This window comes from Lutra lutra, chromosome 3 (genome assembly GCF_902655055.1).
Source record: "Lutra lutra chromosome 3, mLutLut1.2, whole genome shotgun sequence".
NCBI lineage: Eukaryota > Metazoa > Chordata > Mammalia > Carnivora > Mustelidae > Lutra > Lutra lutra.
In genome coordinates, this window is record NC_062280.1 from 187,731,626 (window position 1) to 187,753,281 (window position 21,656).

General features: G+C 43.7%; 1 protein-coding gene across 8 annotated transcripts in view; it reads left to right on the plus strand.

The window, feature by feature from the left end:
• The window catches only part of MBNL2 (muscleblind like splicing regulator 2), a 158,508-nt gene that overhangs the window by 31,981 nt on the left and 104,871 nt on the right, over positions 1-21,656 (plus strand). For all 8 annotated transcript variants that reach the window (XM_047720260.1, XM_047720261.1, XM_047720264.1 and 5 more), the window contains exon 2: positions 16,230-17,006. In XM_047720260.1, the coding sequence (XP_047576216.1) occupies positions 16,833-17,006 (174 nt within the window). In that variant the 5' untranslated portion in view covers positions 16,230-16,832. The remainder of the gene's footprint in view (positions 1-16,229; positions 17,007-21,656) is intronic.

Genomic DNA, 21,656 nt, shown 5'->3' on the forward strand with positions numbered 1-21,656 from the left:
TCTCCTTTTCATGGTTGGGTAAGCCAAATTCTAGAGATGGACTGTGACTCACCCCAAATCTCCCTGTGACTGTGCAGAAACTAACTCAGCTCTTCTAACTGCCAGCCCTACGCATTTGCTGGCAATTAGGCAATTAGGCTCCTCCCCAAGGTAGTCTAGTATATTTCAGACAGCCTTTATTTCTTACACTTTTCCACTTTGGAAAAAGAAGTGCTGATGGCCCTTTCTTTCCAGAAACTGCCTGTGATCTAGTAAGCTAAGTGTGTTTTCGGTGGGGGATGAGAGGAGTGAGCTGGTTTCCTATGAAGTGTCAGCAAACTACCCAAGGACTTGTGTGTTCAAACACCCTATCCTCTTCCTGACCCTTGGTATCCAAAACCTAAGGAAGCCATGGGAAAAGCCTAAAGCACTGGCCTAAGACGTGTAAGAGTGAGCCCTTAAAACTGCTGGCTTGGGGACAAGATCTCCATCTTCAGTGGTTCTTTGAAAATAGAGCAACCACCATTTGAGAAGCTGGAATAGATCTCATAGTTGATGGGGAGTTAGTTCAAGCAACCAGCACCGTGAAGAAGTTGTAGCCAAGCTTAATATTTTTCTGCTGCTGAGTCATTCTTACTGGAAAAAAAAAGTAGTGCAGACAGGATCATCTCTGCCAAGTGCTGCAGAGGTTATCAACGTGGCCTTCACCAAAATTTCCACCATCCGTGTTGCAATCTCGCTGCCCTGGGTCAACGAAGAACCTAGGGATGAGATGCCTTCTACCGGGGCTCTGCTTCCGGTCCTCTAGATTCCTGCATAGACGGCGTATCTCTTGGTCCGACGGGGCAATGGAAGTTTCAAGTTCAGTGGTTTGCTCAAGGGCAAACGGCATCTTTCGACTCTTAACAGTTGTTTCTCATATAGATACATGCTTTTGTTAAATCCTAAGAAAGTCATGTTGATTATATGGCAGTAAGCAAGACATCATTTATGCCTGCACATAGAGTTCTACTATAATCATAAAAATTAGTTTGTACTTTACCCCCTGTTAAAAAGAGACTTCATTAGCAAAATAATGCTTTACGTGTAATGCTTTACATGTAAAAGCACTGTTACATGGACAAGTTGGCTTTTTCATGTGCACTATTAATGACCCCAAATTCGGGGGGTTACTGGTATATACAGAGTGGCCATGGGATCATCTACATTCCAGAAAAGATATTGTTCAGACTCTCTCTTTTTCCCTCTCTCTCGCTTTACCTTGTCAGATTTGGTCTGGCTCAAAGCTATTGGTTCTCTTAAAGAAGGAGGTCAGTTTGACAAATAAGCAACCTTAGAAGAGCATTGAAATAGGCACATGGGAGCGCAGGTGATAAAAATCATTTTGGAAAATAATGAACAAGTAACTGGAGAGCTTGTCACGAGGGTGGTAACCCAGGTTATGCCAGGTTATTAATTTTCCAACTCAGCAGTATGCCTCTTAAAAAATACTTAGAGGAAAATGGATACGTTTTCAAGAGAAATGCAGTTTTGGTAGAAGAGATTAAGGAACCCAGTGAAGTCCACAGGTCATTGGACCCCGAAAAGCAAAAGTAGGCACATTTAAATAAGAATTGTATATGGCGGGGCGGGGGGGGGGGGGAGCAAAATATGTCTTTGAGAGAGCAGCGTTATATACATTAAAATAGACGTCTGAAGATTTCGTGGTTCGTCTCCGTGATACCGAAGCACCTCTCTCTCTGTTGTTTGTTTGTTTGCTTGCTTCCCTCACAGTGGACTCATAGAAATGGCCCTGTCACAGGGGAGCAAAGCCCCAGGTGTAGGCGGTGATCCCTAGGCTTTGCACTTTGCTTCTCCTTTCGCAGGAATTAGGGAGCGCGCCGGCCCCTCAGTTTCCCCTTCCATAAAATGGGAAGCACGTTGACCTCCTCGGAAGTTGCTCGTGACCAGGAGCAGTGGAGCCCGTGACTTATTTTTCCTTTCCCCCAGTTTCCCGGTTGCACTCCGTGGAGTGGTGGCCCGCTGTTGCCATGGTGACACAGTACCGGGTGCCGTTGCTTAGAAATAACGTCAACTGGTGGCAGCGGGGAGGCAGTGATCAGCCTGGAGGAGAGGAGCCCCGTCTGCTGGGGAGGGGGGCAGGGTGCGGAGGAAAGAAAGGGCCCGGGGAGCTGGATCTGACAGGTATCCTGTGGTGCTACCTGCCTCCAGGGATTAGCATCCTGTTACCTGATGATGCCCGCCTGGGTTACATCAGCGTGCGTTACGTTTTTATAGAATATGCACTTTGTTGTCACGTTTTTCCTTTTTTTTTTTTTTTTTAAATTTTTTTATTACTCAGAGCTCCCAGTTTTAAGTGCAGTAAATATTTGTTGTTGATTTCCATTCTAGCAGTTAGTTCAATTTCCTGAAAGATAAGAGGAAGGAATCATTGACTCAGACTCATCTCTGTAGCCTGCTTTATCCTTGGGGCTTGAGTCATTCCTTGTCCGCAGCGATTTTAAAAACTATGGCAGGAAATTGATTTTTTTTTAACTTCTAAGGTGAGTGAAATGTCATTAAAAAACTGTTTTAATAGCTGGACCGCTCCCTCATCCTGATTTTCTGGGTTCTTCTTTTCTGCTTAAGTCAAACGGTGCTTTGTAGCGAAATTTCTATTTCGTTAAATATTAATGAAATACCATCGTCTTGGCATGTCTGACCCTGGTGGCTATCTTTTTCATAGTGTTCAAACACACCAGTAGCATTCCGCTTCCTTCTGGGGTCTTCTGAATCTTCAGAGTGTCCAATCTGCGTATCCCATATCTGGTTCCGTGCCAGAAAAACCATGTTCTGTAGTTAGTGGGGTGGGGTTGGATGTGAGAAGAGGTTGTAGAACTAGAAGATTCTTCTCATCAGAACCTCTCTCGGATGTTATCAACTGCTGGATTCTACATCTCGGGAAGAAGGGGACCTGGGTAGGGCTACTTCTCAGGGGACAAGAGCAGAGGAAGATTTGCTCTCTTTGGTCTGTCTTCAGATATATGTCAAAACTCCATAGTATGCTATTTTGAGGGTCCATGTGGCTCAAAAATTGGGCCTTCACTTGCTACAGAACTCCAGGGCCAGCGATGGAACCCCTTGGGGCCCAATCTTATCAAGGAACATATTCACATCCACTTTCAGCAAACTTTTCTGCTGACAACCTTCAGGAGCCAGTATGGCTCACATTCAGAAAGTTCGAGACCCTCCTCCAGGACTGAGACCATAGCAGCTCCCACCACTGCACCCATGAAGACTGGGCTGGGGGTGTTGGAGAGTTCTTGGTGCACAGTGGCATTCTATGTGCTTTTCTAGGAGAAGAGAAAATGTTAAAAAGTATTAAATCTCTGGGGTGCCAAGACCCTAGATCTGTGTCCTTTTTTTGCAGATCAGAGCTTACGTATTCGACACCTGCTCCGTCCCAGTGCTGAGTGCAAAACCTGGTCACTTCTCCACCTACTTGGGTGCCCCCTTGGATCTGGACTCTGGAGCAGGAGCACAATGGTCTCTCCAAATGCCTCCCCCCGCCACCATGCAGATGCTCCTGTTAGATCTCACAGCTCAAACAGCCTGGTAACAAATCTAGGCCAAACCCAGCAGAGCTGATAAGATTTCCAGAAGAGTTCCTAAAAATACATCTCTCCTTAAGTCAACCTTGCCAATCACTGTACAATCCCAGAACTTAAAGGGCAGAAGTGGCCTTAAAATTCCTTGTACCCCTTCTAGTTTAAAGCTAAGAAATTGGAGCCCCAGAGAACTGACAGAATAACGAGAACAACAACAGTTGAGGAATATTTGAAATCATGTCATGAGGATGGAACAAAACCATAAAGCAGGCACACACTATGAGCTGTTGTAGTATATTCATTCATTCATTTGTCCATTCATCCACACACTCATTCAGCAAATGTTTACTGAGTGTTTACTATGTCTTAAAGTTTTTGTGTGGTATTAGCTGTCAGGGATACATACAGACCTGCCCTCACAGATGTTACATTCTGGTTGGGGGGAAAATTGAAAAGATAAGTAAGTCTATTTGTGAGGATCTAATAAGGATAAAGACTTTGGAGGGAAATAAAGCAGGGTGAGTTAGAGTGAGGGAGTAGGACTGAAACCATATTACATCAGGAAAGGCCTCCCTATAGGAAGACATCTGAGCCATGTCACTAACTGGGAGAAGGCACATTTCCAGCAGAGGGAACAGTGAGGTCAGAGCCCTGGGGCAGGCCAGTGTTTGCTGCTCAAGGACCAGCCCCAGGCAAGGAAGGGTGGCTTAAGGTGGCTTAAGGTGGGCTGCTCATGGTCATGGCTCTTGGCTTTCACACCCAGGAGGTGGGGAGCTATTGGGAACTCCTGAGCAGAGAAGTGATATTATCTGATCACATTGGCAGAGGGTCTCCCAGAATAATGTGTTGAGACGGGACTGCAGTGGGGTCTGGGGAGAAGCAGAGGAGACTAGTTAGGAGCCTGTCACACTCACCCAGATGATGGTAGTTTAGAGGAAGGTGGCCACCGTGTTGGTGGTGAGAAGGGGCTAGATTTGGGATCTGTTAGAAAGGTAGAGCCAGAGGAACCTCCTAATGGATCAGATGTGGTCTGTCAGAGAGAGGGAGGAAGGGGAAGGAAGAGGCAACAGAGACAAGACCCAGAGAAAGGGCGCAACTCTGGGGAGTTGTCACTGCCTGGTGTGCTTAGAGTCATAAACTGGGGGAGAGAGTAGTGAAACAGAGCCAGGTGGATTTTGCAACCAAACTGCCTGTGTTCAAGTCCGTTCCCCACCCCCTCCACATTCACCAGCCATGGCTCTGCTAGCCTCCGCTGCCTCCAGCGAACACTGGCCACCGGGCATACACTCTGATCTCTCGGCTTTAGGACTTTTCACCTCAAAAACGTGCTAGCAAAAGGTTCTCAACAAATGCTTGTTTTAAGCCAGTACCTGGGTCTTATCTCACCATTAAAGATATCCCAGGAATCTGTCAGTCTGCTCGAAGCACCTGCCATTTTCAGCCCATTGAGATGTGGGCACTTCTCACAGATCCTTCCATGCGGCTGCTCGGGCCAATGGAAGCCACAGGCTCTTCTGTCCTTTCCAGAGCATATGGGACTTGACCCAGTGCCTCTTGGTGAGGGATATCCGCCATGCCCGCTTCCAACGTCACTCATACCCACCCGCAAGATACTTAACAAACCTAGATGTTTTCTGATACACTCTCACAGAGAGCAGACACAGTTTCCACAACGAGAAGACAACAGCACTGTCCCCCACGTCGTCAACTCTAGTCACCTCTCCGGGTGCTCTTGCTAGCACTCAGGCCTTCTTGTTGTTTTAAAGTGTTTTTCTCCATGGCCTTGACTTTTGAAATTGACAGCATCCCTTCTCTATCATGGCTCTCAGATGCCAAGGGCAGATGGAGAAAGGGATGAAACCATACTTTCATTTTCAGAACAAGCTTGTGCTCTCACACTGAGGTCTTGCCTCCTGGGCCACTTGACATTCTCTGCCTTGATCTCATCTCTGCTAACTGCCTGCAAGGGCCATCTGAAGCTTCGAGAGCTCTCTGCAAACCCCAGACCCACACTTGCCTGTCTGGGCAGGTAGAACATCTCCTATCAGTCTCAGAGGGCGAGGGCCACGAGACAAAAGTGGCCCCATTTCGTTTTCCTGCTCTCCTGATGAAAACCAGGCTGTCTCCTTCACTTCCCACCTTCTTCCAGCCCTGCATCTGAGAAATGAACATCTTCTTTCTCGAGGGGCCTCCGCTGGAGCGGGTGGCCTCATCCCTCCTCGTCCTCTGGGCTAATTCCAGCTCTCTGGCCCACAGCGCTGTCCTGCCGTTTCTCCATACTCCTGTTGGGTTTCCCTCCTTCCACTCAGGAAAGAAAGGGAAGACTGGCAGTGAGACAGGAGAAGCAAGCACACTCCCACTCTCCCAGGGCCTTCACCTAGTGCAGCCTTCCAATTCTGCGAGCAAAGCCCAGGTTTACAAAGGGTCACCTCCCTGGGAGCACGCAGGTAATCAGTGCCCATCAGACCGCGAAGCAAAGCGAGTTCCAAACTTCCCCTGTTGCTAATGGCGTTCTTGCAACACCAGATACTCCAAAGAGCTCCAGGCACTGAACGTTCATTTCCCAGCTGCCCTCCCCCTCCACAACTTTGAACCAGGGAAGCTGCCACCTGGAGAGTCAACAGTGACATCCTCCCGATGACGTCTGTCCACGTGCCTGTGGTCTGCTGCCAGTGGACCCTTCTGGCTACTCCCTACATCTTGGAGCTCTGAAACTCTCTCCAGCACCCTTGATGCTACAATAGCCAAACCATCATTTGTTTCTCGTTCTTCTTTTTCCATGGTTTCGCTTAGCCCTCTTCTTTCTGTCACTTCCATGTAACTGAACGGACTGTCCTTGACCAGACTCAAACCTTTCTCAGGTCTCCCTGGATAGATACATAGATGTAGATATGGACATAAATCTCTCTCCCTCTCTCTTCAACCTCCATGCTCCTATTTCCAATTAGCTTCCACTCCCCGACATCCTTCTTCCTGGGAAGAGCATCGGTGTCCACACAGGATCCAAATTTTGAAGTCCTCTTTGACTAATTTCTTCCCTGCTCTCTTCATTCCCAAAGATGGTGTGTTTCTAATGAATTTACCCCAGAAACACCCTCTTCCTTTTCCTTCTCACTACTGCAATATAATTCTGCCTCTTGTCTGGACCATTGCTATCATCTCTAACCAAGGGTAACGTCTGGGAGAACTTCTCATTCTAATGTATCCTGGGTGAATCTACCAGACAGAGCTTCCTTCAACTGGGGTCTTATCTAGATCCCTTTGGGGGCTCCCCAGTATCTACTCTGCTAATGATCCTGACAGTTTATACCTGAGACTACTCAGTCAGACTTAGGCAGATCTGTGGCACTGTTCTCAATGGGGACAGTACCAACCTATAAATTTAAGGAAAAATTTCTTTGGAAATCTAAGGGAGCATTTTTCTCCCCATTGTCCAGATGACTAGGGAGCATCTTGAAAATGCAATGGGCAGGAGTGAATGAAGGATGTTGAAATCTTGCAATGTTCGTGACTCTCTTGAATGAAGAACCGGCCTATGGCTTGTGACTTTAAGTGTCCTGCTGGACATTCACAGAGATTAAAAACCCTGTTCATAGTGATTGGGTCAAGATCTTAACCGTTCTTTTTGTGCAAAGTATTTATTTATTTACTTATTTTTACTTTTTAGACAGTTTTAAGATAACTGAATTTTTAAAGAAGGCAACAACTGTGTAAGTTGAGGCAAGATTGTCCTTTAACTTGTTAGGAACTGTAACAAGAATTGTTTGACATTTTGAAAAGCCACATCACTTGTTACACCTCTTAGTCTACATTTGTGCCTGTCACACTCATAATCATGGTTACATGCATCGGGGGGTAAGCATCTGACCGCCTCATTCTGTCTTCTAACATACGTGTCCCTAAGCAGTGAAATTTCAAAATACACATTGTTTTATTAAACATTAACTTCCTTTGACATCTTAGTTGTATTTCAGTGTGGTGTAATATATTGATTTTTACAACATGTGAGTTTGTTGGCTCTGTGATTTATTATTTTCATTTGGTGATCATCAAAGTTATGTTAAAAACTTTTGTCCAAAAAGGGAGGATTGACATTTGTTAAGGTGTATAGATAGATAAAATAGCCGTTTGGCTGGTGATATTGGAGAGAGAGAAGGGAAAAGGTCAGCTGAAAAGCAGTCACGTCCACCAGGGCTGTGGCCAGGGAAGGAAATGGAAGTTCTGACAAAGACTTCTCTGGGAATTCAGGGGCTAGATTGCAGCCTGCAGCTCAATAATCATTTTTTCTGACTGTAGCCACTGGGTCCTGGACATCCAGGAAACCGGTAAGTGCGGTCAGTCTTGAATGGTATCTAATACAATTGCTTTTATTCTCATAAGAGCATCTCCTAACTGAATTATAAATGTTTAGATAGAAAACACAGACACAGTGAAAAAACATAATTTGAATACAAATATGTGTTGAATATATTATATCTGGCTGTCGTTTTAGGAATATATTTAGACATTTCTCCTCTTCTAATTAAAGATGGGATTTCTTTCTCTGCCCATTCCTGGAAACTGCAGTGAAAATGGACTGGAAATTTTCATGTGTTAAAATGAGACCCGGATTTGATGAATCTTTCACTTGCCTTTTAAGATACAAGAGAGAATTTGGGGATGGGAATTTCTCCTTTTATTACTGTTGTCTTGAATGTTGACTTATCAGACCCACCATGGTGACCTTGGGTGGCCAGTGTTTTGATTTCCCCAGGGAAATGTATTTGAAAGTGTGTTCCACAGAAGAAAAGTACCACGTAAGATGAAGGCATTATTATTGTTAGCCTGGTTCTTTCTCTGCTTAAAATGGATGTGGGTTTGGAATTAGTCTTAGAAGAGCATCCATCAAAAGTTGGTCTAAGTAATATTCTGGGAAGGACTTCCTAGAGTGTACCAAATTCATAGAAAGGCTCTTTCTACTTTCTGTTATTTAGATTTCATTTACTTTCTAGAACTTTATGACTTTTAGTGAGTGGAAGTTATTTCCACTTACATGTGTGTATGTGTGTGGTTGTGTGTGTGTGTGACTGTGTGTACGTACACATAGATGTTAGGCACATAGATGCCATAGCTAATGTTGATAAGGGATAGATACTGTATGGGGAGTACTTACACTATTTAATCTATACTGGCTGCAGTACATGTATTTATGGCTTTGCTGTTTTCGACCCCTTGATTCCAAACAGGAAACTGGAACTCGGAGAGCTCAGGTGACACACATAGCTAATCAGGCTAGAGGAGCAACTAGAACCCCACATAGAAAAATTGATTCTTACCCCCAAAGCATGCAGAAGTCTCAGAATGCCATTTCATATATATTTTCAGGAAATTAAAAAACCTGTTTCAAGGTTCTACAAAGAAGCGTCTTTTTAAGGACAGTCACTTCTGCCACTCCCTCTTCTTCAAGAAGTCAATGGGGTCCTTTTCTACTTTTGCCGTGGGGCCTCTCAAGTTTCTGTATTTTTATTGGCGCCTTGGGCTTCCTATGGGAAGGCCCCAGGAGGGACCTCTTCTCCGTGGTGACTGTGATTACAGGGCAGGATTATACCCTCTCCTGGAGGTCAAGTGGCTCTCAACGCAGCACTCCAGCTGGCAGCTTCTCCCGTCCGTCTCCCGTCCAGGCGTCTGCATCTGATAGATGCGGGATACGGCCCGTCATTGATCAGGGAAGAGAGCCCACTGAGAGCTATTTTAAATCAAGCTCCAGAAATAGAAGTGGGGATGTTCAATCGTCAGGCTGCTCACAGGAAGGAAAAAATCATGCTTTAAACATATATCTGGAGAATTTTAAACATTAAAAAGAGGAAACCCGAAGATGCTCCAAATTAGAAATTAGGAAACTCAAGGAGACATAGTTTCTTTATGGTAATAAGATTTATGGAAAATAAAATTAAAGGCATCCCATAAATTACTTAATGGATAATGAGTCCTTGCCTGGCTGACTCAGAAATCTGTTTGTTTTGCAAGGACCCTTTGATGAGCTCGCTAGGAGGCCAATGTCTGGCAGACAGCTAAATGCCATAGGTGACCGAAAGTGAGCTATTTTCCTTAAGGCGATCTTAAATTTTGATCAATCTCAGCCTCAAGATCGGGCATGATTGATGTTTCTCCCTTCAAAAATGTACAAACTAGCTCCAAAGCGTCAGCAAGGTGAGGACACCTGGGGTCCCCCGCCCAGGCTTGCCTGGGAGCTGAGGGGTGTGGAATGAAGGGAGGTCGTGTCGCTTGAGGGGCCTGGGCCATGCTTTCCAGACGGGCCTGCTGTGCACCATCCCGCAGCCGTGAGCGGACGTGAGCGGCCCATTCCTTCTTACAGTCCAAAGCCACAGCTTTCAGCAAATCGAACCCCTAGAGGAGTTTTAAATGTATTTTGAAAAATGAAGTGTCGTGTGAGTAAAGACCCTAAAAATAGCCCGTGATTATTTTGTAGTCGAGCAGCAAGTCCTTTGGTATTTCAGGAAGTACTACAGAACCTCATTTCTTTATCCTTGAACTTCAATCTTGTTTTCCTTTGAAAACGGGTCCCGCAGTGGAGCTCGATATTCGTTACATTGGGACGCTACAAAGCCCCTCCTGGATGGGGCTGCTTCCTAGGGGCCACTGGGCCTCCCAGACGGTCCTCCCTCAGACAAGGCTCCTCGAAACAAAGGCCCATGCGCCCCGACGAAAGGCCTGCTTCGTCCCAAACAAAACCTACAGGCTGGGAGTTCATTTATTCTTGCAATTCTCGTAGAATGAGGTCTTGTCTGGGACGGATCTCTCAGGTGTCTTTTGTTGAGTTGAGTTATGTTTCGACCCATCAGAAACACAGCCTCTGGGAGAGGCCCTCAGCCAGCCCTCCTGCAGTTATTTCTGGGGGAATCCGTGACCTCGAGACCCTGTGATCAACTCAGGGCTGCCACCCTTATGCCCTCGGCACAAACAGGGGGGCCAGGGAGAAATGCTTACGATGGCAGTTCTCAGCCTGGAGCAGGCTTCAGCGTTACCCTGGTAGGGCTTGTTAAAACACAGCTTGCTGGGCCCCACCCCCAGAGTCTCTGAGTCAGTACCTCTGGGCGAGGCCTGGGAATCTGCATCCTAACGAGCTCTCAGAGGCCTCCTACTGTGCTAGCCCAGCTATTATACTTTGCAAATCGCAGGGCTAACGATGCTGGGTTTTGAAGATCAAATCATTTATCCCGGGGGCAGATCCTCGCTCTCACCCCTGACCTCCTTGGCAAGAAACAGGGTAAGCCAATGCCACCGGCTCTGATTTCCCTTCCAGGATAATACTGAGATTCCCCGTTCAGAGCCTTATTCCTTTCGTTTACACTTTGGTCCGTATTATACTGCAGATGTTCGTTGGAGGAGGATCAGGACTTCGTTTGACAAACATTTGTTGAGCATATTCTGAGTTCTGAGGATTTGAAACTAATGGGAAGGTCTGTTACAGACACAGGGCAAAACCTGGGGGCAGGCGGTTGGATAAGTCAATATTTAAGTTCTTGAGAATTAGGGGGTCATACTTAGAAACGATCACCAGGTATTGTTAGAAAGTGGGCTAGAGAGAGATCAGCAGAGGGGGCGGTGGGGGTTTTCGAGGAGCAGGATTTCAAGACTCAGAGGCCATATCAATGGTCAGCCTGCAAGGCTATGGGCACCGCCTCCTCTCTGAGGGGCTCAGAAAGCCAGGAGGGGGAAGAACACAAGGTTCCGAATGCCTGAAGGGGACAAGGCGAGGAACCCCGATGAAGAAACCAGGCCAGAGAAATCACTGGGAAGAACTACTTCTAAATTCTGCCTGGGTTCTGCACCGGAAGGAGCTAATTGGGGATAGCATTGATTGAAACGTTGGGAATAAAACTGAAGCATGAGTCAAAAAGAACTGAGAAAAATGGCTGCACGAGCAGAGCATTGGGAGAAATATAAAAGAGAAGGAACTGGAAAATCATGTAAGTAGGAGACCCTGCTTTCCCAGTGGATCCCAGAAACCTCTGGGAAAGGTAAAATGTGCCTCGCATATAAGCAGGACCAATGGCAGCATACATGGGACCTTTTTGAGAATGAGAAAAAGGTGCCCCCTCCATTCGGACACATTTTCCGAGGGGCTTCTCTGGGCAGATGAACTAAAAAATGCTGCCCACTCCTCCCCATGCACCCAGAGCGCTGGGGGATGGCCTCCGCCTCCGTGTTTCCAGCAAGCCTTCAAACCAAGGAGGCTTCCCGGCAATGCTTCCCAAATACTTGGGTACGCATCACATCTAGGGTCACTGCCAGGGCCCCAGAGTGTTTGATGCATTTCTGGGTTGGTAGCAACTGAAGGAAGAAAGCAGGGACCGGTGAGGCTTTCGTAAGAACACTATGGGATTGGTACTTGGGGAAACATCTCTGTGGGTTCTCTTCGGGTGCAGAACCAATCAGTCTGAGAACCGAGGGATACTCCAGATACGTGGCCCCCAGGACCCCATTCTGTTGGTTCCTTTGATCTTGAATCCACTGTCCTGCTTTTGGCATCTGTGCATCTGCGAAAGCCATAAGCCTGGCCGTTGATACAGAATCCTGAAACAGAATTATTCAATAAATATTTATAGAGTAGCTCCTCCTTTCGCCTTGCATGAGGACAGCATGTCATTGTTTACAAAGTATTTTCTGTTTCCTCCGTCCTCTGTCCTTCATGGCAGCAACCATGTCATGGAGTTAGGAATTGTTATCCACATTTCACAGATAAAGGAATTGGATCTCAAAGAAACCAACTTACCTAAGGTCGCATGAAGGAACCTTGGCAAAATGAGGCTAGAAGCTGGCTCATAAGGCAGGGTACTTTCCACCATTCCACTACCTTCTGTGTTGGCTGGGAGAAAAAAAATGCAAACGCTCCTAAGACGTTACCATCAATAGAAATCTAACAGGAGCTACATATTGCTCAGAATTCTGGAGGGGATAAAGAGAAGCCAAGTGAGTTTAATTTTCATAGTAACATTTAATCCAGTGAGTTAAAATATTAGCAACTCACGATGTAGTAAATATGAAACAATATTAACGGGACATTTTCACATTATTTTTTGTATGAAGGATGTGAAAGCAGTGTGAATTTCACACGTAAAGCACAACTCAGGAGCGGATTTCATTGGAAATTCTGGATCTGTATTTAGGTCTCATAAAATGTACAACTGAAAAGTAGATTTATGTACTTGAGTCAATCCAAGCACACTTGGAAGTTTTCCAGTCACTAAGCTAAGGATCAATGTTTAAGTTAAATTTACATTAGTTAAGAATAAATAAAAAATTGAAATTTAGTTCCTCAGTGGCACTAACCACCTTTCAAGTGTTCAGAAGCTACACATAGCTGGTGGCCTCCTTACTGGAGAGCAAAGCCTTAACATGCCACCCTCCTCCAGGGAGTCTGTAATCTGGTAGATCCAATACAGATTTTGGTCTGTGTGTGAGCAGAGTTTAGTCTTGTCCTTTGATAACTGTGTCAAAAGTTGGTTTCTTCCATCCTTACCCATCACTGGCCACCTCCTTTGGTGGCCTTCCTTAACCTCCTTCCAATCTGCTCTCTCTCCCTTATTCCACAAGTACCTGCTTGTACCCGTTCCAGAAGATGGAGGCGGTGATGGCTTAAGGGAGACAGTGTCTTTGACAACAGTAGCTCTGTAACTTTTAGGATAGAAACAGAGTAAGCTGGAAGAAAGAGGGTATTCATGAGAAGATAGCAATATTGTTAGGCACAATATAGTATACTTCCATTTCCTTCTGGAAGGTCACAGGACTCTGGCCATCAGAAAGCATGACTCCACTGGTTTTATTTTATTTTATTTAATATTTATTTATTTATTTGACAGACAGAGTATTTATTTGACAGACAGACACAAGTAGGCAGAGAAAGAGGAGGAAGCAGACTCCCTGCTGAGCAGAGAGCCCCATGTGGGGCTCGATCCCGGGACCCTGGGATCATGACCTGAGCTGAAGGCAGAGGCTTTAACCCACTGAGCCACCCAGGTGCCCCAGCTCCACTGGTTTTAAAAGCAAGTTCACCCCCCTAAAGCCTGACCCGCTAAATTCTGGTTGGATTTTCATAGTAACTAGAAATAGCAATCTGTTTTTTCCCGGGAAAATAATACTTTCTTACCCAAAAGTGTAAGCAAATGGGCACCCCATTCACTGGACTGAGTTGAAAGCCTTGCTCCTGCGTGGTTTTGAGGAATACTTGAGTCATTACTCATTTACCATCTGTGCATAAATACATGTTTGCCTATTTCTTTCCCTACACATGAAGCCATGGCCAAGGTTGTGCTGCCTTTGGGGATGAGTTCTCCTGCATCTTTGTTGTCCTGGAATCCCATCAGACCCTGGTCCATAGGACTCAGGGGCTCTATGAAATATTGTGGAGCTTGAACTAGATGGGGCCAACCTATCACTTGAAACCTCATTAGTAGTCCCTTGGCTCCACGGAATACACAGGCAGGAATGTTTTCTTGTCCTTTGCTTTCCTCATCCTTTGTTCTCCACGGGGGTTAGTAATGGGGGTTGAGGTAATGAGGGTGCAGGTCCAGGCTGGTTTGCGAAACCTGACCTGAGTATATTTGGTTATTAAACTCCTCTTCTTGAATTGCCTAGTTAAGCGAGTTGATGTTAGCTGCTGGGAACACAGTGCCGCCAAACAGACAAGCAGGAGCCTGCCTGTCCCCTCAAATATTTTACACTCGGAGTTAGGTATGTGTCATAGCTCCTGAGCTTGCCAATTTCCTTAAATGCACATACAATTATTACTCATTCAAACACTTCTGCTAACAAGTAAAAAAAAGTCCTGGGATGAAGTAGCGTTTCCTACTAGTCCCAAGAGGTGTCCTGCTAAATAAATGTTCTGTTGATCAGATAAGCTTGAGAGATGCCATTGTTTCTCTTCCCCTGTTAGAGACTCACTGGAGAGCAGACGAAAAGAAAACAAAACAAAACCCTATGGCAAGGAAGCCCGTTCGGCCCGGTTTACCTGGAATTAACAAAACCTAATTACCATGAGACCTACTTTTTCAGGGAACATTTCTGAGCCATGCAAAAATTATTACTGCCTGAACGTATTTGTACATGCTGATTTTAAATAATCGACTTCCAGTTTCCATTAAGTTCTTATTTAAAAATTTTTTAGAAGGACATCAAGGTGAGGCATGCGGTGAACGTAGCTTGTAGCACATAAAATTTATGAAAATGATCGATGTCTGATATTCAGTCTTTTATCCATCCTGAACCCAGCCGTGTTAAATTTCTAATATTTTAATGACTCAGTAATCCTTGAAAATATTAAAAACAATGAAATATAGTGATTTCAGAAATTTGAATTTACTAATTACATATTTTATTTTATTTTTTTTAAAGATTTTATTTATTTATTTGTCATAGAGAGAGAAGCGAGAGTGAGCACAGGCAGACAGAGTGGCAGGCAGAGGCAGAGGGAGAAGCAGGCTCCCTGCCAAGCAAGGAGCCCCATGTGGGACTCGATCCCAGGACGCCGGGATCATGACCTGAGCCGAAGGCAGCTGCTCAACCAACTGAGCCACCCAGGCGTCCCTAATTACATATTTTAAAGGTTTTATTTATTTATTTGACAGAGAGAGAGAAAGAGAGAGAGAGATCACAAGTAGGCAGAGAAGCAGGCAGAGAGAGAGGGAGAGAGGGGGAAGCAGGCTCCCCGCTGAGCAGAGAGCCCAATGCGGGACTCGATCCCAGGACCCCAGGATCATGACCTGAGCCAAAGGCAGAGGCTTTAACCCACTGAACCACCCAGGTGCCCCTACTAATTACGTTTTTGTTGTAGGAAGTGATTTAACTCCAGCATTCCCCAGAATGGAGCAGACTGTGACTCCATTAGAACCTAAACCGAACTAAGCTAAAACTAGTTTGCATTCATCCCTTGAGTCAGTGAGGCGGTCATCAGTGAAATCGGTCAGTAAATATTTTTTGAGGACCTAATGGCCATGAACTAAGGCACCAGGGACATGGAAATGACAAATACAAATTGTCCTTACCCTCCGAGTGCATACAGGGTAGAGGGGAATTCTAACGTGAAGGAAGTACTAACAGTAGAGAGGAAGTCTGAGAGACCTAAAAATAAATACTAGGAGGCTTCTACCAGATCCATTTCTAAGTTCAAATCTCTGTAAACCGGAAAGGATGTAAAGGATAGGGAGCTCATGCTTCATCCAAAATGCCAATACCCGTATTATATAGGAGAGACACATCCCGAATGATTGTTGATAGCATTTCCAACAATAAAAGCAATGGCCTAAATGTGAAATTAATCAGAAGCCACGGTTCTAATACACTGTTTTGGCAATGAGGCACATTAGATGGGATTGTTTCGGAATGCCTAATTATTGTGTCTGCCACACTCATGTGTTTGAGTCATTCCTAACTTTTGGACTGCTGCCTGGATCATTTCTGCAATACGGTTGCAGTTGCGTATTCTCCCTCCCTCTCTGTCTCTGTCTCTCTCTGTCTCTAATGCATAACTTTCTTCACTAGTCTCTAAGCTCAAAGCTCGAAACTGCACTTTTGCAAATTCTAGATAAGAGCTGAAAACAGTTTGTCAAAGTGTCGATTCTACCGAGTTTGGGTGTAAGTTGATGTTTTCTTTGTGTTCTGCAGGTTTCGTGATTTAAAAGTGCCTGTGCGAAGTCACTTTTGCTGGAAGCTGCAGCCCGAGCTCTTGTGGCTTTCAAATCGTTCTTCCATCAAAGACACATTACCCTGACCTTACAGTGGATGAAGATACCTCAATTGTCTGACTTTGCCAACTGCTCGATTTCAAAATTTGGGAAGGTTGGGAGGAAGGAGAAATCCTACCAAGATCTGAGCATCTAGGTGGCTTATTTTCCAGCACCGTCAAGAGAGGTGAGCGTCAGAACTGCATATTCTCCCAAGGAGTGCCATGATCTTGAAGTCACTTTATTAAAAACAGTTGTGTCTGCAGATCGGTCAAGAGACTCGGACGTTTGCAGCCGGAGATGACACTGCGCGTGCTTCTGCTGCGGCCCGCAGTCTTCAAGTGGGGCATATTGATTGATGAGTAACTGACCGCCGACAAATCCCTTCCTCACCACTTCCTGGGTTGGACTTCACTAAGCAATTTATCACTTACCTTCAGACGCACATGTGGGGTTTTTCACAACAGTAGTTTCAGAATCATTGGGACCTGGATTGATTTCATCATTTGACGGAAACGAGCAGAGTCCCCGGCGCTTGAGCACCATGGCCTTGAACGTGGCCCCTGTCAGAGACACAAAATGGCTGACATTAGAGGTCTGCAGGCAGTTCCAGAGGGGCACCTGCTCCCGCTCCGATGAGGAGTGCAAATTTGCTCACCCCCCCAAGAGCTGCCAAGTGGAGAACGGAAGAGTCATTGCCTGCTTTGATTCCCTCAAGGTAAGGGGATGCATTTTCTGGGTCACATCAATGGCACATTGGGTTTCCCAATGGACTGTTTTCCATGGGACTTGTATGGGAGTTCCACAGTTGTTTCTAGGTTCTGTTTTCTTGTTTCTGTTGACTATTTGAGAGACTTTCACCCACTTTTTTTTTTTTATACGAGGCATACATAAATTTTTCAGAGACCAATGTTTAAATTAAAAATACATGATGGTATATTTTGGGCCTGGCATGACATTCATGTACCCAAGAGTTTTAAATCAAAGTCTGGCTTGTGACAACTGAAGATAAATATTTTATTAACGTTTGATCTTCTGGAGGTTATATAAAGGTGAAGAAATTGAATGTGTCACTTTTATGTGCCAGTTAATCTGCTTCTCCTCTCGAAGAATTCTCTACTCTTGTGGCTTTCTTTCCTGACCAAAGGCTTCCTGAAATTCTTAATAGGTTGTTCATTCTCTCTGGCAGTTTGTCATGGCTAACAGAAATTTTTGAGTCACACTCAATACTCCCGAGAACCCACTATGCGTAAGTTAACCCATTGCAGAAGAAATGAATGTGATTCAAGATGGCATCCTTGAGCTCACTGTCTGGGAGGGAAAATACAGCATGTTAGCAAATAACTATAATACTAGGCAGAAAGGGACATGTGCCTTAAGGGAGAAAGAGACCTCTGTGGGGATCCATAGAAGGGAAAGCTAGCTTCCTGCTGTCCATTTCAAGAAATTTTTTAGGAGGTTGTAAGAACCTAAGTATACACCGAGTCTGGTGGGGCTTGGGGTTGTAGAAACAGAATTATAATGAAATATCTCATTGAAGGAAATAGGGGTGACTTAACCCATAATTCTTTGAGGTTTATTTTGCCCTAAAATATGGTTTCTGTGAGTCTTAAGTTGTCTAAGATAGTTCTAATATCATCATGATATAGTTTGCAATGGAGATAAGATACATGGTCTAAAAAGAGCTTAAGGTTTACATGTCTGCAAAACTTCATATAAATAAGCTTACCAAAGAGTTAAAAAAAAAAGTTTATCCATGCTCTTGGGAAAATTCATGCTGTGGGTTTACAAAATAGTGATGTTACCCTCTTCTTGGATATTGAAGGGTTGGGTATGTTTGGGGGATGATTTCTATCTTGAAGTAAGAAGTTATATCTTATGATATTTGTAAGTCAAAACTGAAATATGATTTCATATACTTAGGTATGTCTTAAAGGGAAAATGTGTCTATACACTAAAAGCAGAAGGATATATTTATAGACCAAGAGAAGTCTTTTAAGGGTTTAAATTTTAAAAATTAGATAGGCTATTTATCTCAATAACTACCCTATTTTACTGCTTTTCACATAAAAAGTTTATTAGATTAGACTTTAAAAGTATGAATTATTTTTCTATACAGAAATAAATAGATGGATAAATCATAGTTATATAAAATATAACAGTATAAGCACATTTTTATATTAGTATTTATTTTGCTTTTAGTCAAACAAGTAAACTAAGTATGTATTTGCTTCTGTGGTTGTCACCAATGGAAACATCCACTATAAAAAGTAGTGTAGATTAAAAACTAGATCATAAGAACTTCAAGATGTGGAAACAGGTCAGAGATGAGAAATTCATTTTCCAGGTCATCCCACTTCCTTTGTTGTATTAATCCAAACCTTCTTTTGTTGCCTATTTACTATGAAGCCAACGTTTTAGGATTAAAACTTCCAATTCTTTGAACTAGTTAAGGAAATATGAGGGAGATATACCCAATGTATCAAGGCTAAGTATTTCTTGAATGTTAAGAAAACAACAACTTCCATTTCCTTCTAATTTATCAACTCCCTATGGATTCACCCAGGACCACAATTGTTTGAGGATTCCAACCTATAGAGAAAGGATCCAGAACAGTTATGTTTAGCATGAAAACATGAACAAAGCCATGAAAATTGTGGAGCTTTAAAGATCATTTTCCAGAGTGTCTAGTAGAATCATTTTCAAGTGTTGAAGCAAAATTACGTATTGCCTTAAGTTACCCGATCCCTTTGAGAATTGTAAATTTTCAGATTATTCAGTTTGAGTGTGATGTTATTTATTTTTAAAGTAGTCAAAATGTAAAGAATGTGAAAGGAATCCACAGCCAGAAGAATAAGACAGACCCAAGAATCAGACCTGACCACTTCCCCACTTTGGGTGGGTCCCTCCCTTCTTAGCTCTTGTCTCATGGGTAAAATGAGGATATTCACCAGTGAAATTGGCTTGAGCATGTGCAACGTCCAGCACCATGCTGGCCCAATCACCTTGCAAGGTGGTTGTAAGAATTACGAGTTCTTACAGTAAGGACAGGTAAATAAAAAAGATAGTCAAGAATGGTAGCTAATAAGAAAAATTATGACGACAAACATACTTAAGCTGTTTAATCTTATTTACTCTTTTAAATAAGACCACGTCACTCAGTGGAACAAGCCTAAGACAGAAGTGCAAGGTTTGAATGAACTCTGGTTACAGGCAAATTATTGAGATAAATTACTATACCTCCTTGACTTCAGTTTCCTTTTATTTAAAATTGTTGTAATATTTCCAACTTCGTAAGGTTACTAAAAAGACTAACAGGCCTAAGATGTGAGAGATGCCTAACATAGGGCAAGACATGGTAGGATCTAGTCATGGTAGTTATTTTCCCTTCTTAATAAAGTCTCACAGCATAGACATTGATTCTGATGACTGGCTTTATAGCCAAGAAGTGTCCAACTTATAGTGTCCAACGCTATAAAGCGTCCAACTCTTCATGTGTCCAAACTCTTAAGAATCTACGGTATGTGGGGCGCCTGGGTGGCTCAGTGGGTTAAAGCCTCTGCCTTCGGCTCAGGTCATGATCCCAGGGTCCTGGGATCGAGCCCCACATCAGGCTCTCTGCTCAGCAGGGAGCCTGCTTCCCTTCCTCTCTCTCTCTCTGGCTGCCTCTCTGCCTACCTGTGATCTCTGTCTGTCAAATAAATAAATAAATAAATAAATAATAATAAAAAAAGAATCCACAGTATGAGTGCTAACAGCTCAGTGATGCAAATTAGTCATGACATTACAAGAAATCAGGTTTGAAGCAGGCATTATTTTTGTTGTTATTATTTGCTACAAGGTATTTTCTCAAACACTGTGGAATAGTTTTATGTACAAAAATAGGTAAGAGGAAACTGTGTCGGCATATCAGTATAGAGACTGGTCTAGTGCAAACCCAAGTTATTCCTTGTTTTGTTTTATTTTTTGTTATGAGTCATTTGCATCTATGAGTAAATGTCCATAAATACATACTAAACAAATCTGAGGGTGGTTAGACAAGAGATTTGCTGAGGCTTTTGTGAAGGGAATTGTACGTACATAAATACTTTCATAAAAGAGGATTCAGAAAATTGAGCAGAGTTCTTATGACAACTGGACTTTATTCCCAACAGTTACCTTTTTGCAGTTTAACTGAAACCCCTGAGCATGCATGGCATTTGTGATAATTTTTTTAACAGTGGATTTGCTTACATTTTTTCCAAAAGGCCAGAACATTCTGGAACATTGTGTTTTACAAGCTAGGTTAACTTGACAAAATGCAAATTGCTTTGTGAGCAGTTAACTTCCCTGCAGCCTTGACCAACCCTATCTCTGTGCCTTTATAATCCATGAAACAGTCGCCCTCACCGTTGAGATGTTTAAGATTTTTCTTTCCAGGTTCTTTTCCCTGTAACGGAGAGAGGAACTAATCTGGCTTGTTTTGCAAATTGAAACATCCAGAAAGGAATAAATGAATTAGCTGTAATGCTTTTTGAGATGAAAGATTTTGGTATTTACCACTTGATGAAGTATTTAATATATTTACTTCAACATGTTAATTCAGACTGAATTTAAGAAAGGAAACAATTTTTTAAATCATGTTGCTAGTTTTGACAAAACAGAAGCAAAAAACACTCCTAGAGTTATTTGGGGAAATTGTTTAGACTTTGCATAATAAAAATTCCTTCAAAGACAGCATGATTCTTTTAACACCTGAATGAGATGATGTCACTCCCCCATTGAAGGCCTTCCAGTGGCTTCTGATCTCACCTGAGTAAAGACCAATCCTTAGGAAAGCTGTTTAGGCCCTAGGAGACCTATTTCTCACCCCAGTAACCTGACTACAGTCCTACCCCTGTCTCCTCATCCACCCCAGCTCATTGCCATCCCCCTGGATGTACCAACTAGGTACCTGAGGGTGTTAGTATTTGCTCTTTGCTCTGCCTGGAATATTCTTGCCTCAGTTGTATGAGCAGCTTGTTCCTCATTCCCTTCAGGCTTCCGATCAAAAATGCCAATGGTGAAGCCTTTCGGTTTACCTTATTTCAAATAGTTATTTCCCTACTACTGTCATTCCATTTCCTCATCATCTTGCTTTACTCTTCTCCTTAACAGTGATCACCTTCTGATAAACCGTATCCATACTTAGATTTTGTTCATTATCTGCGCCCGCTCCATTCTGCTAGAATGTAAGCCCCATATAGATGAGGACTGTATCTTTTTTGACTACTGCTGTATCCCCAGAGCCTAGAACAGTGTTTCATACACATTAGATGCTCAGTAAATAATGTTGAATGATAAAGCGTGTTTATCAGGAAAGTATTCAAGCCTCTCAGATAGGGCTTCC